The sequence below is a fragment of the Callorhinus ursinus genome, unplaced genomic scaffold (genome assembly GCF_003265705.2).
Source record: "Callorhinus ursinus isolate GAN/ISIS: 27379988/994484 unplaced genomic scaffold, GSC_fseal_2.0 scaffold6, whole genome shotgun sequence".
Classification (NCBI taxonomy): Eukaryota; Metazoa; Chordata; class Mammalia; order Carnivora; family Otariidae; genus Callorhinus; species Callorhinus ursinus.
Genome location: NW_027397068.1, coordinates 14,482,207 through 14,498,301, shown reverse-complemented (window position 1 = coordinate 14,498,301; position 16,095 = coordinate 14,482,207). Strand labels below are relative to the sequence as shown.

At 34.9% G+C, this 16,095-nt stretch overlaps 1 protein-coding gene across 5 annotated transcripts in view; it reads left to right on the top strand.

The window, feature by feature from the left end:
- EPHA7 (EPH receptor A7) overlaps nt 1-13,639 on the top strand; it is a 168,049-nt gene extending 154,410 nt beyond the window's left edge. For all 5 annotated transcript variants that reach the window (XM_073893642.1, XM_025860205.2, XM_025860194.2 and 2 more), the window contains exons 15-17: nt 6,799-6,992; nt 8,009-8,164; nt 10,145-13,639. In XM_073893642.1, the coding sequence (XP_073749743.1) occupies nt 6,799-6,992; nt 8,009-8,164; nt 10,145-10,259 (465 nt within the window). In that variant the 3' untranslated portion in view covers nt 10,260-13,639. The remainder of the gene's footprint in view (nt 1-6,798; nt 6,993-8,008; nt 8,165-10,144) is intronic.
- Nucleotides 13,640-16,095: the final 2,456 nt, after the last annotated feature.

The following is a 16,095-nucleotide window of genomic DNA, read 5'->3' as shown; positions in this document are numbered from 1 at the left end:
TCTTTTTCTCTTAAATCCTCTCGATGTAATAGAAGCATTCAAAAGGTATGTCCTCCTAGTAAAGATACTGATGCAATGATGCTGTGCTTGCACCGCTGTAGTGGGAAAGTCACATGAGTTAAAGAATCATTTGCAGAGAGGAGGGGAAGGAAGGCTGTGCTTTATTTTGTCTTCGAAGCTTATCTTTCTTTTTCTTTTAATGTCCTGGGTTTAAATTATCTATTGTTGGTTGATTTGATTGAATTTTAATTTCATGAGACAAACTAGATGTTATGATCAGTATTGGTAAGGGTTTCGTAGTGATATTTTAGAATGTAATCACAATGGGAGTACGTTTGGAAACTCCTAAAAAATTAGCACTTAATTAAATATGCATCTTGATACACACTAAGGCATAAGACATGCTGTTAACCTTTGAGAAAAGAAGCTGATGGTAGTTCTTGGGAGCATACATCTCACACCCCAAGAGACCATTTATGAAATAATATAGCATAAGTGCAAGTGAATATTTGCTTCTGTTAGGTTGAATTTTATGAAATTGGCATTCGTGTAGGTCAGAAACTTTCAAATACTGGCAGATTTCATACAGTTCAACTTACTGAAAATGTGAGTGAAATTTAGATAAAAGTAGAGCAAGTGTAAAACCTAGGAAGGTACCCTGGATTTGAACTGGAAATCTGAGATTTTGGTTCATAACTAATAAGAAAATTTTCCAAGGGGACACGTTGAACAGTCCAGAAGCAAAAGCTTAGCAAAGTGTGTAGAGACAAACCAAATAGACTCCCTATCCTAAAACAGAGATGTTCACATTGGTAGTGATTTGATATGCAGATTAAGTTGGGGCAAATTGATGAAAGGCTTTATGAAGGAGTTTGGAAATGGTACAAATGCATGTTCTTGACGAGTAAAGAAGTAAGTGGTGCTTGAGGAAAGTCAGTATTGCCATTTAAAAGAATGTGACCAGGAAACTGGCATAGTGAATTCTTGAAGTATTATAAACTATGGACAGCAATAGAAGCTGACTAAAGTTAAAAATTGAGTTATTTTTAAAAAAGAGGTCACAAACATTGTTATATAAAATCAGTATTTGGGGTTTATTTTTAGAATTTACCGTATCAAATTCCTAAAACTTGTAAATAGTTATTTTTTGACAACTAAAGTCAGATGGTTTGTTGGTAAGGTTGAACAAGTTTCTGAATTAGTTGAAAAGCTCAGAACCTGAAGAGGTGGAGCTTTTAAGTCATCTAAATGTTTTGGTGCTTTGAACTGAGAGGGGACATGAAACTCTTTTGTTTTTTTGTTTTGGGTTTTTGTTTTTCAAAGATAAAAGTCTAAATGATGCATCCGTTTGGCAGAGGCAAAGTTGTTAATATTTGACAGGACTCAGTGTCAAGGATTCCATGGACCGTCAAAATGTGGGCAAACAAATCCTTGGGGCAGAGAAAGAGAAATATTTACATTCCCTAGACACTCACTAGAGTTTCATTTCTTTTGACACCTTCCTTCTGTACTAGATTCAAACATAAAGGGAATGACAGGAATATAAGATGACTTAAATTCAATGTTCACTGAACTTCCAAAAAAACAAGTAATAGAAATGGTTAAGAAGAAAAAACGTCTTCAATTTTAATTTTTAGAATTCCTTAAATATTGTTTTTCCTGAAAATGAAATGTCAAAAATATATAATTAGCATATCAAGAATTAATAAATATTTTTACTGATCAAATGAAATTATGTCTACAAGGACGTTTACTTCTGACCTAGAATGTTTAGCACTATCTTTCTTCTTTTTTGTAATTTTGAAGGTTTGTATTATAAATTCAGACACAATTTTCTATAATGGAAAGAGATTACCTACACAGTTGTTTTTATGGTGAAATTTATATTAATATTCTTCTTATAGGATAATACTTATTATTTTATACTTACGTCATTAAAGTGCTATTTGAGCAATTACATGTTTAAGTTTCAAAATGCAAATGGTGAAAAAAATGAGTAATTCAAAATAATGAATTTCATTCTGGCAAGAAATTCTCTAGATAAAAGCTTCTTTACTTGAAGTCTGGTAGGAATTCATGGAGAGACTTAAGAGTTCTGACAACCTCCGATGCATATGGAAATCTTGTGCGTGTGCGAATAGATTGTGTTTTCTGGGAAGTTTGCTTTCAACAGATCTAACCAGATATTATTATTTTTAATTAGTTTAGATTGATTTATTAAGTGAATTAATTAACTTTATGTTGTTCAGATTTATTTGCTAGGAATTTGTCAGGGATTTTAGAAAGCCTTCACATTTCAAGTGCCTTGGATTTTAAGACTTTTCTTAAGACACCGTGAGAAACGTGTAAATTGATGGTTATCTTGATAAGCAAGTCCACAAAATTCCAGGCTGATGCTGAATAAAGGGAGGTTTCTGTGATCACTCTGAACAGACCAAGTGTATTATAGAAGTCAGTGAGGTAGATAGTTTCCAGAAGGCTTCATTTGCATCCTAGGCAGGGCAGTGAGCCAGAAAAACTTGGGAAAAGATAGTATGCATGTGTCTGATGATACCCACATACAAACAGGTTATCGCTTGATTAACACTTGAACGGATTCTTAATGTATTTTCATGTACGTATAACTTTCTTGAATTTTCACTGCAACGGGAGCAGTTAGAATTTAGTTATTTGCTATTAAAATTGAGGGTGAGCTTCCCAAATAAATTTCTAATTTTCTTTCTTCTTTTTTTTTTTTTTCTTAAAAATCTGCAGATGTTTGGCCCTTTCTGTAATGGCCTTTCAAAGAAAAATCTTTATGTATGTAAATTCAGTCAAACATAATAAATATTACAGAAATTGAAAACACTCTTAGCATTCACAGTAGCTATTTTTAATTAAATGTGTCTTAATTAGTTCAAATAAAACTTTTACCCTCAAATTTTGAAATTTTGAAATTCTTTATATAGATTATATTTTTTCTATTTATAGTGCTCAACAAAGTCATTTCTTCTCACTTTAAGCTAGACCAATAAATTGTTAGTTTAACTGGCAGGTAGTCATAAGGATGATAAAAACAAATTTCCATAAAGTTAAGTTATTAAAATGGTTCACTAAAGGACATTTTAAGAGCTTCAAAAATATAATACACTTTAACTAAATTTAACCTCAGTTAAATTGTGAGCCCTGTTTTTTTTTTTCCCTCTTTTAAAAGCCACCACTGGTTTATGACTTTGTATTTTTTATATTATGATAGAAACACAATTGTGATTTTTTTGGGGGGTAAAACTTTGCCATAATCCCATATATGTGGTCCAAAATATTTAATTGCATAAAATGTGGGTTATATATTATTGTGAGGTTAATAGAATGGAAATGAGCATGAGCAAAGAGCAGAAGTCAATCATGTTAGATCCCATTTTGAGTTATTACAGGCCCATTATCATGGGGTCTTTCTGTATTTCTTTTTCTTTTAATTACAATGATCATACTATAATAATACTCAAACACTGCAGCAAGCAACTCTTGTTTTTATTTCTAAGTATTTCTTTACAGTATATACCAAAGAAGTGCCTCCTCTATAAATGTCATTTACCAAAATCACTTCCTATTAATCTGGGACCTATCTAGAATTAGAAATTGCTTAATGTTTTTGTTTTCTTTCACTTTTATTAGAATATTAAGGCTAGATCTGGATGGGCAGATCCCTGTCCAAGGGGTTTCTGGTAGTTTCGAAGAAGGTGTCTTAAATGAATTTTGTGAATAATTACATAATGCTCTAAGAAGTGTAGGTTCAATCGTTTTACCTGTGTGCCTTGTTGTTTCCAAGAATGTATAACTATTTGCAGAAAGTACTTTTTACATTCCCAATTGGAAATAAAATGCAGCTAACCAAATAAAAACTATCTAGATTCAGTTTGTGCCTGAATCATCCCCCATCGGCAAGTTTACCCTCAGAGGGTATGTATACCTTGGATTATGCTGACCTGTGCTCTATAGAAGCTGAAGGTTCCCCGCAATTCTCTCTAGTGCTCCTAGAGGTAGGTGCATGATTCCTAATGGGAAATTTAGGGTCCCAAAGTCCATTCCCAATCCAGAGAATCTCTTATTTTAAATGCTGTCCTTAGCTGCTCTTCCTTAAAAAAATTGTAAACCACTGTATCTTTGAAAGCCAGAAGTTTAATTTTGTGCTGAGGTAAATGTTTCCCTGCTGTAATCATAAGAATCATGAAATTCCTATAATGCAATAGGACAAACCGCAGAGGGTTCATTAACTCATTCTTGTAAGAGTCATTTAATGGTACTATGTTCACTGGCACAAAGACTTAAGAATATATTGTGTTCAGTGATGAAGAATTCTAAATGTTTTTATGAAGGCTTGGAGAGCTGCTGAAGAGTATTAATGTCAGGAGGATCATGATAAGATTTAGATTGACATTTTATTATTTTTTATTTTAATTTTTAAGTAATTGCTACACCCAACGTGGGTCTCGAATTTATAACCCCGAGATCAAGAGTCTCATGCTCCACTGATTGAGCCATCCAGGCACCCCTAGATTTGCATTTTTCAAGATTATTTACAGGGCAAGAAAAATGGAAAGATCACTCTATGTGCATTGTTCCTTTCTGGACATCTGAAGAACAAACTACAAGCAGGGACATTGGTTAGAAGGTGGTTTAAAATAAGGACTGCACTGATGTTATGAGGATGGGAGTGGAGAGTCCTGTCAAATCAGAAAGATACTGCTTATGTTCAAATACAAGCAACCTCAAATATAAAGAATGCCACTCTTTTCCCAGTTAAAAAAAATGTCTCCCGATTGTTTATTATTGGTCATTTTGAATATATAAATTTTTAGAAGTTGTCGATTTATTTATTCACAACTTAAGCCACTGTTTAAATAACTTAACCTAGCTTTCCAAAGTACAAGTAAACTGATGTGTAGGATGTACAATGTAGTAATCAGGGGTAAATTTCAGCTGAGGATTTTTATCTTACAGTACTTTTCAAAATTTACTATAATTAAGTTAATCTATTTCCTTTTAAATTTTATCAATTTGCATATGTAGATTTTTCTTATATGAAGAATTTTCTGTAAAAATTATTGATGCCAGCTACTATATTCATCCCAATAGGCAACTTTTTACATTTCGATGTGCTATTCTTGAATGTCAACAGGCATCTTAGGGATATGTTTCCCTACAAATATTAAGTTAATCAACATTTCTTAAAGCCAACTTTTTGCCTACATTTGGCTTTATTTTCTTCAAAAATTCAAGGTCACCTCTGTTTTTTTCCAGTCTTTTTTTTTTACATTTCTACTGCCATTTTATGTCAGTCAGTATCAAAAAGGATTTGTTAATCCCCCTGATGTTAATGTTTTACAAGTCCTTATTTGTGTTGCTTGCCATCTTAATTATTTTCCTGTGCTTCTCCGATTTGTAGCAATTTCTGGTTTTTAAGATCTATTTTTGCTTTCCATATAAATAAAAAGAAACAAGTCTGAGTAAGTAGCTTTCAGACTTTTTGATTGCCATGTACCCATGTCTTTGGAGACTTATTTTTCATGAACATGCAAAGTTATTGATGCAGTGTCTCAGGCTGCTATTAGATATAAATAGAAAGTGATGTGCTGCTAAAACTTGAACCAGCACTCTGAGTGGGAAAGCCCTAATTTCTAACCTTCCCCAATTTCCGGGTGTAACCTTTTCCGTGGCCCCTTCTGTAGTCTGAAAGCTACTTACTCAGACTTGTTTCTTTTTATTTATATGGAAAGCAAAAATAGATCTTAAAAACCAGAAATTGCTACAAATCGGAGAAGCACAGGAAAATAATTAAGATGGCAAGCAACACAAATAAGGACTTGTAAAACATTAACATCAGGGGGATTAACAAATCCTCTTTGATACTGACTGACATAAAATGGCAGTAGAAATGTAAAAAAAAAAAAAAAAGACTGGAAAAAAACAGAGGTGACCTTGAATTTTTGAAGAAAATAAAGCCAAATGTAGGCAAAAAGTTGGCTTTAAGAAATGTTGATTAACTTAATATTTGTAGGGAAACATATCCCTAAGATGCCTGTTGACATTCAAGAATAGCACATCAAAATGTAAAAAGTTGCCTATTGGGATGAATATAGTAGCTGGCATCAAGGCTGATTTCAGTCGGCCAGTGTGAGGTCACTAAACTTGGAGTTGGAAAGTAGTACAGTCACTTTCATGTATACTACTCGTTCCAGCACATCACTATATATTATAATCCTATACATTTCCTAAGTAGTTAGGCTCCATATTATTTAAAATAATAGTGTGCTTGGTAATATTTCCTATCATAGCACATTCACATATTTTGAGATCTTGTTGGAAAGTGTCATTTGAGCCCCGCAAAAAGTGAAACTTGGGTGGGGGCAGTTCTGGGTAACTCAGACCTTCCTCTTACAACCAGTAGAATTTATATATCCCTAGACAAATATGTAGATGTACAGCCATATGCAAGTAAAATGGTTTCATAACATATTCCTTTTCAAAACCTCTGGGATGACTTGAAAATTTTTCCATCTATTGCACCCCAGGTGACCTTAATCGCTGCTCCTAATTACTGAATTAACTAGGAATTGTCATGATATTGTGCTCTTCATGCACCCCTTAATAACACATTGAATGTTCATGGGTGTTCGGGAAAACAATAAGCAAGTCTTTTGCAAAGCTTCAAAGGGCGCTTCTCTCTTACCTAGATAAATCACTTTGCCTACTAGACAATGCATGTTATTATAATTGAACCTCAATCAGTAATACTTTTAATGTCCCTTTGGCTATTAGGTTATAAAAGCAATAGAAGAAGGTTATCGTTTACCAGCACCCATGGACTGCCCGGCTGGTCTTCATCAGTTGATGCTGGATTGTTGGCAAAAGGAACGTGCGGAAAGGCCAAAGTTTGAACAGATAGTTGGAATTCTAGACAAAATGATTCGAAACCCAAATAGTCTGAAAACGCCCCTGGGAACTTGTAGTAGGTAAGAAATACCAAGGGAATGGAATCTGGGGGACATTCAGATACTCACTTGAGCCATTTATCTCCTCGGTCCTAACCCAATGGCAAGTTGACATTTGTGTTAAACTATAAACCAATGTGAAATTTATTGTGTTCACAGAAGTTTTTGTTTTCTTTTCAGGTGGCTTACCTTAAGTAAATTAGTGTTTAACGAGACATGTTATTATTGTCTTTTGGTTTTCTTAAAAGTTATGGCAGCTATCACTGGCTGTCATTTTTAGAAGACTTTCCGAACTGGAATTTAGTGATTAGGTGGCATTTCACATTTTCAAGTCAGTACTATTGTTATGTGCGTCTTTATCACTATATTACTTTATCACTTTATTATTTTTGCATGCCGTATTTTCTTTGCTTTGAGTCATTTAGTAAAATGACTCTGTGAAGTTAAAGTTTATGACGGTAGCTCAGTATGTGATGAAAAAGGATTATCCATTAAAAGGAGTCCAAAACACTCCATCCATTCTCTGCACGTGGCTTGCCCTGTTGTGAGGCTTACTAGAAATCCTTCCGCTCCAGCTGCCGGGTACACCTGGTGCTCCTTGCGCCCTGGCGGAGGAGCTCACTAGGCGCTAGCCAGGATGCAGTCAGTACGGCGAAGGCACAGCATTCTCAACAGCACCACATAGTCGGAACAAGTTAGTCCACAGTTAAATGTGCTTCCTTTATTCCCAGCTGCTTTTGGTGAAGCAAATGAACAAATAAATGTGGACTGATCACAAATACTGTTGGCTGTACTTTTTAAAAATGTGTGGAAGACACATCTGGTGGTCGTCAAATCTAAACACAGTGTAAATTTTGGAGTTTGTAGTTACCTGGCTACCTTTAGATTTGTATTGATTTGTCTGTTTATCTGTTACTGTAACACCCATTAGAATATGTCATTTTATTCTTTATACCCTTATTTTTGTATGGGCCAAGACATCCTTTCTTTCATAGTTCATGAAAAAAAATTGCTTTTCTGTTTTCATTTGTATCTAGACCAATAAGTCCTCTTTTGGATCAAAACACTCCTGACTTCACTACCTTCTGTTCAGTTGGAGAATGGCTACAAGCTATTAAGATGGAAAGGTATAAAGATAACTTCACAGCAGCTGGCTACAACTCCCTTGAATCAGTGGCCAGGATGACTATTGAGTAAGTTGAAACTCTTGAAATCCTATTTAAGCCTATGTTATGTACAATCCAAGCTTTATATCTGCCATATATTAAAGAGAAGTAAACCACAGAATTAGAGAGAAAAGCATCTCTTTAGTAAGTGCCTACTATGTGCCAGGTGTTGTGCTAAATAGACCTTTGAACTTACAGTAAATTTTTAAACTCTCACAGCAATAGTTTTAAGTCAGTAGTTTTATACACAACAAGGCACAGGCTCAAAGAATGTATTTTCCCAAAACTGACTCAACTAGTAAGTGGTAGCTCATTTGTCTCCATAGCCAGTGTACTAAACACCACACCATGAACCTTCTTCTTTCTTTAACCCTGTATCATTTAGGTGCCTATTCATTAAAGAAATTCTCTCCGTTGCAAAGGAGGATTTCTTTCCCCATGTTTGTATGACATGAAAAATTCAAAGCTTCATACCCAATGCCAAATGCGTTATGACATCCAATATGACACCCACCTTTCTGAAGAGGTCCAAGGCAGCTTAATTCAATTAACTATAACTACGAGTTTAGCTTATGTTTTGGAAGGTGTATGATTGACTCATTTTTTTTTTTAACCTGAAGAATGACCTCATAAAACAACTTTGGAAATTGCCGTGAACTGGAAGTGAAAAGAACTAAATTTTCCTTCCCGGATCCCTCATTGACTATGTGGTCTTAGGAAATCCACTTAGTATCTCCGAACATCAGCTTCTTTGGCTGCAACATACCTCTCATGGGCAATGAAGTTCCTCTGGGTCAATGTGTTTGAAAATGGGAAACAGTTTTCAAGGTTCTATTAGCAGATCCAGCTTAGGTACTGTTGTGCGAAGGGTTTCACATTTTTCAGCTGAGAAGGCCAGCACTCTCCTGGCACATCAGGAGGTGGCATCTCTGTGAAGTTAAGCGTGTGCATGCCATCTTGTTTGGTTTCCTTCCTGTCACCACATGGGAGAGCTAGCATAAGTATATCTCATCTCTCCAAAGCAATCTACTTCCCTGAAAAACGAGGATCCTCAAAGTCTTATTAGACCACGATTATGAAATACTACGCTATGGTACTGTTGCTGTATTTTAGCCTCTTGCAAATACCTAAGCTCAATCTTCCTGGCTATTAGGAAAAGTTAAAGTGCATACACAGACACAGTTAGTTGATGTCACATTTAAGCTATTAAACATAGTATTGCACATTTTAGAAAGTGATTTTTTTTTCTAAAATGTAGTCAAATGATCAAACTGAACCGGAGTTGAGTATACAACCAATAATATGCTCAGGATTACCACATAATAATGAAGCTCAGTATAAATCTTTTGGTGATGGTCGAAGATTCTTGATTTACTAGAACCCAAGATGCTTATATTTGTACTGTATCCTATTGTAACCATTAAAAATTTTAAACTTCACTTAGGTTCAAGAATACCTTTCAAATAACATTTCCTGATCTTACCTTAAGTTAAGAATAATTTTAAGACTTTGAGAGGTATGTTGCAGCCAAAGAAGCTGATGTTCGGAGATACTAAGTGGATTTCCTAAGACCACATAGTCAGTGAGGGAGCCAGGAAGGAAAATTTAGTTCTTTTCACTTCCAGTTCACAGCAGTTTCCAAAGTTGTTTTATGAGGTCATTCTTCAGGTTAAAAAAAAAAATGAGTCAATCACACACCTTCCAAAACATAAGCTAAACTCTCAGTTACAGTTAATTGCATCTAATTTCGTATACAAAATTTCAGATCAGTTTAAAAATAACTTATGGCAAATTGAGAGCCTGAGCAGTTAGGTTCTTGGGAAGGAGCACGCTGATGAAGTTTGCCAGTCTGACCCACTGCAGGAATATGATCATAATACCCAAGACCGCTCAGATAAGGTCCATTTGCCTAAGATAAACAGATGATTTAATTAAAGAGCTGATGACAGTTGAGTGCCAAATAAATCCTTTGTAAGGTAACTACCAAAATACATTTGTCTTTTTCAGAGATGTGATGAGTTTAGGGATCACATTGGTTGGCCATCAGAAGAAAATCATGAGCAGCATTCAGACTATGAGAGCACAAATGCTACATTTACATGGAACTGGCATCCAAGTGTGATAAGCATTTCTCCCTCATGAGGGAGATTATGGACTGCAAGAGAACAGTACTGGCCTTCGGTATATGCATAAGAATGCTGCTAGAAGACAGTTGATGTCCTGGGTCCTTCCTACAGTGAAGAGAAGATTTAAGAAGCACCTATAGACTTGAACTCCTAAGTGCCACCAGAATATATAAAAAGGGAATTTAGGATCCACCACTGGTGGCCAGGAAAACAGCAGTGACAATAAACAAAGTACTACCTGAAAACATCCAAACACCTTGAGCTCTCTAACCTCCTTTTTATCTTATAGACTTTTTAAAATGTACATAAAGAATTTAAGAAAGAATATATTTGTCAAATAAAATCATGATCTTATTGTTAAAATCAATGAAATATTTTCCTTAAATATGTGATTTCAGACGATTCCTTTTTAAAATCATTTGTGTTTATTCTTCATAAGGACTTTGTTTTAGAAAGTTGTTTATAGCTTTGGACCTTTTTAGTGTTAATCTATGACACATTACTACACTGGGTACCTTTGAAAGAATTAAAAAAAATAAATTAAAAAAAAAACACATAGCATGATTGAAGATATATCTCTGTCAGAACATTGGTATCCTTTTTGTGCCATTTTATTTTGTTTAATCAGTGCTGTTTTGATATCGTTTGCTAATTGGCAGGTAGTCAAGAAAATGCAAGTTGCCAAGAGCTCTGGTATTTTTTAAAAAGAAATTTTTTTGTAAAGATCAGACAACACACTATCTTTTCAATGAAAAAAGCAATAATGATCCATAAATACTATAAGGCACTTTTAACAGATTGTTTATAGAGTGATTTTACTAGACAGAATTTAATTAAAAAAACGCAAATTGTAGGTTTATGACTATAAAAAAATTGAGGCACTTCATCTAAAGAGTGTTGGTGAAGGGAAGTCTCTGAGAGCAAGAACTATCCAGTGTTATCTAAAATTTAATCCGAGCACATCGAGGTTTTTTCCAATATTGAGACATTAGGAAATTTAGGAGAAGTAGTTGACATATATTTTATATCCTATTCTGTTTAATGCAGTCCAAAAGCAAAAAGAAAGAAGTTTTACATTAGAACTCTGAAGCAGGAGAAAAGGGGCAGTTCACATTTTCACCTTTCAAAAACAAATCGGCTGCACAGAATATCACCACTGCAGTTTTTAAAAAGTCTTTTATTTGTGAACGCTGATGTCAGAAGCTTATTAAATGAAAAAACTCTTTTTACTGTGTAAGGAAGAGGTGAAGGATCTGTTTTTTTTTTAAGCTTTATTTATTAAACCATATTATTTGATTACTGTGTTAGAATTTCATAAGCAATAATTAAATGTGTCTTTATAGATATTTCAGGAATGTATACATATTGTGAGTAATGCTTTCAAAGTTACGAAAATCATGAACTACCCCAGAATTGAACTGTTGTACTTCCAAAGAGAATTGGGCTGTTTATAATGATTTTAATAGAGAAAGATCCCAGGGATCGGTCATAATTGGTCTTGTTTGATAATGTGGGCATCCACAAACAAACAAATAACAAACAAAAACCTGTAAATGTTCCTTTGTAAAACTTGTAAATTTTATTTATACTGTCTTGTTTTGTACACACATTTCTCTGTAGTGGGCTCTGAATACATTGAAAATGCACTATATTTTTCTATTTTACTTGCAGAGCATCACAAAAGAACAGGTATTTTCAGTGCTACATAATGTGTTTTCCCACATTTAGGACCAAAGATGGCTATAGAAAAACTCAAATGGATTGCTTCCCAAACCCCTCCCCACCCTTTTTTTTCTTTTAAATCACTGTACAGTGTTATTTGATATTTTAATTTATTTTTCGATTGACTAGAAAAATCACTTTAATTTCACTAAAATGTTTTTTGTCCCTAAGGAAAAATAATCTGTAAGATAATTTTAATTAGCATAATACAGTCACCTAGACACTTCCATTTGTAATCTTTGTAATAGACTGTAAATATATTTTTGGAACTATAACACAATGTGCTTGAGGGTTATTTTTCAGTGTCTGCAGTGTATACAAGTGTTTATACTAAGTACAGCACTTTACAATTCTAATCAGTAGCATTGGCCTTTGAGAGAATGAGTGAAAGAGTTTGAGTGAGTGTTCCTAATTCCGTTTGGATTCTAAACTCACTAATAATGAAGTTCTTTTCCTGTTCATAGCTTAAGGTGCTTATTTTTTCTATTAAAATTAAATTAACAAAAAGCCATTCTAGAAATAGAAGACATAGTATGGTACATGCAAATGGTGTCTTTCCTGCTTTTTTCTAGCACTAGATTTATAGTTGAGTAGTCTTTCTTGAGTAGAAGGGCAGAATAAAAGTTTTTTTGAGTTTTTTTTCAAAAATAACTTTTTTCTTCAGCAATATACCTCATCTGCCTTAAATTTTTTACAGCTCTTTACAGGGAAAGGGGAGTAGGGATGGGAAAGACACACAGCACAATAGGAAGTGTATGAATACATCACTCTCTCGTTTGTAGGTTTCTTTTCCCAACCAACGTTATGATTTTGAAATACATGTATGTGAAACAAATATTCAGAGAAAAAGAATTAACATTGTAATGCTGATTGTAATACTCTCTTCCAGAAAGAGATGAAATGGTACAACGATAAGAATGTACAACTTGCACCTTGAAATCATTTTTTGATAAATTAGTGCTCAGGGGAGGAAAGGTAGAAAAAGCGAACGTCAAAAACAGAAGTCAAAAATTATAAAAATGCAAAAGGAAATGGCCTCCTTGCTTTAACAGAGCCACCTTTTTCTAAAATGCTGTCTTCACACTTGACTTGTGTTTTGCATTCAGTACTGAAATAAAAGTAAGTTTTATTACATCTGAATCTAACATTTTCTCAGCAATCGATCTGGGCCTTGTTTACTCGAACTGGTGGTTTATGCTTGTCAGAGCACTATTAGTTGAATCATATTGTATACTTATGTAATCTACATTAGCTAGTACTATTTAGGACTATATTTTAATTGCTCCTCTTATCTGTGTTTTTTAAGACAATTAAAATGGTGTAATTCACCTCTTTTTTTTCTTTTTTAATTTAGGTAATGCTGATATTCTCCCTTTTGTTTCCTGAGTGGCCAGACAGTGCTACTCGCTGATGTGCATGTTCAAATAAATTACCGATGTGTATTTTTTTTGCTCTATGTGGAGAAATCATGGGGAACTTGGGGCGAGATGTGCTTTTTGTTGGTTGAATTTGTCCCTCCTTGCCTAAGAATTACTACAGGGGTCATCCTTTTATAAGGACAAACTGCTTTTGAACAGTGTCTTCAATGTATCAAGCACAAATAACTCTTTCTTCAACACGAATCATAAGTCTCTTTTTACCAGCTTAAATAATAAACGAGTCTATTAGACAATGTAAAGAAAATCCTGTCTCCAATCATTGGCGGGTTCCTTTATGTCCCTTACTCACTTATTTTCTTACACAATATCATGAAAGGAGATGTCTAGAGTAAAGGTTTCATTGAAATATTTCAGTGGACCAATCAGAATACAAAGAAAATTAATAGCCACTGATTCCCTTCATCCTTTTGCACAGTGACTTAATTCCACTCTAATTATTACAGAATAACAAGTTAAGACTGTATCTTCAAAGAGCCCTACTATCAAATATTTTAGTTAAAACCTTTATTGTTCTTTTTTTTTTTTGAAACTGCAACTACATGGTACTAACAAGAATATTTGCGTGTGAAAGGAAATATTTTGTCATCAGACCCTGACAAATACTTTAGACATTTGATATAAAATGGCAACTTGGGGAGTTTTGGCATTTAAGATGCTGCAGGATGCAAACAGAGGATCCGGAGCAAACGGAAAAGGTGATAAACTGGTGGTCTGATTGGGTTGTTTGCCATTGACCCTGACTCAGTGATCATTCTAACTTGTCCCTACAGCACGGAGAACAAAGCACTCCCTATTGTGCAGCATCACCTTTTTAAGCTCTACAAACTCTTAACAAACATCTAAACATGTTTTCAAAAATGAGAATAGATTAAGACCATATGAGGTGCTATCACTGCTTATCCCTTGTGATGCCAAGTCTCAGTCTAGGCTGAGCCAAAACACAAAGTTTAATCTTGAAGTCTGGGCTGTCCCTGGCTATTCTACAGGCAATGCTCTTGAGATGTTCACACGGTGACAATTATATAGCTCAAAACACCGATGGGCAGTCACATGATCTCTTAAAGGACTGGATTCATAAGCAGTACAAAAATATGCTATCCTACCAGCCCGCGTTTCCCTGCAAAATTGTAAAGCTATTAAAGACACACAAGTTCCATCACTAGGTAAGAAATAGATGTGAAACTCATGGTGATCATCAGTAACAATTTGTTGTTGTTGTTGAAACACTTTTAACTCCTCCTTTTACGACTTGTTTTGCATTATTAGCTGCAGTGAAAACTCAGTCTCAGTTTTGAGGAAAGCTGCTGAAAGGAAGACATGTAAAGCAAAAGGGTGATCAAATTCCTGAATGCAAAAGATCATTAACTAACTCCTGATACTAACAAATGAGAAAAGACAGTGCATGGTGACTGGCAAAGGTCCAAGCTGCCCTGAGGGGAACACCAACCTCTTGGCTTATTGTCAGTGTCCCCTCAATACCCCTTACCTCGCTGCTTTTCCTGCTCTGGCTAGTACATCTCAGCCTGAAGAATACAGGCAGGAGAATATAATATTTCAAAAGGAATGCTTCTGTGAGCCTCATCAGAGTTAAGTGCTGTAAGGGGATATTTTTTTCAAGTTCAGTGATTGAATGTAATTAAATCTATAATTAAACAATAAAAGACCTCTTCTGATGGACCTTGAGGTTGAAATAAATTTAATTATTTGATCTAATTTAATTGGACCTATTGCACAAAGTTTGGTAGGTAGCAATAAGTAGCTCTAGTGTTCTGTAGGTATGTAACAGCACTGGGAATTCTTTACATGTGTAACAGTATTAAGGATTTCCAAATTTCCAGCATTTGATGATTTGGAGATAGTAGCAAGTGAGGTGGTGTCTATTCGAAGCCTCCATAAATAGCAAATAAAGCTCAATCAGATATAACCTGCAATATATGTATCATCATTTCAAGTATCCCAGGTTTCTACTGCTGAAAATAATTCTTGTGTCCCTTTTGAAATTCACAGCCTTTAATTAAGTATATTTGTGGATTTTATATCTAAATGAAGAATGCACAATATATTTTAAAATGGGTGGTTATTCACAGATCTTAATTAAAGACGCTCATGCACACATTTGTTTTTTAAGTAATGTTGGGTCTAGCATAGTAGAGAACAAACCTATACCATTCAAATCTCACCATTCCACTATGTAACCAAAGCTAATTAAAGACAATGACTGGGCAACAAACTCTAGTAAAACAAAGAGAGAAAACTAGACTATAAGTGTAGAACGAGTGTTCAGATAAGTCACATGCTCTTAAAAATATTTTGCAATGCATAGCAATGAGGCAAACAACTCAAGAATGCTTTTTAAGGGGCGCCTGGATGGCTCAGTTAAGCGCCTGACTTTGGCTCAGGTCATGATCCCAGGGTCCTGCTCGGGAGCCTGCTTCTCCCTCTCCCTCTGCTTGCCACTCCCCCTGTTGGTGCTCTTTCTCTCTCTCTCTCTCTCTCTGTCAATTTGCTAGAGAGGCACACGCTGCTAACATTAAAAACCGGACAGAATACGAGGCTAAAATGTGCTCTTTCCAGAGGAAAGAGATCCACACGTTTCTTCAGCTCTGATGTTTGCAGAAGTGTTTTCAAGGCTCTACTGGGCAGGGGATCTGCTGGCTGGGCATTATTGTAA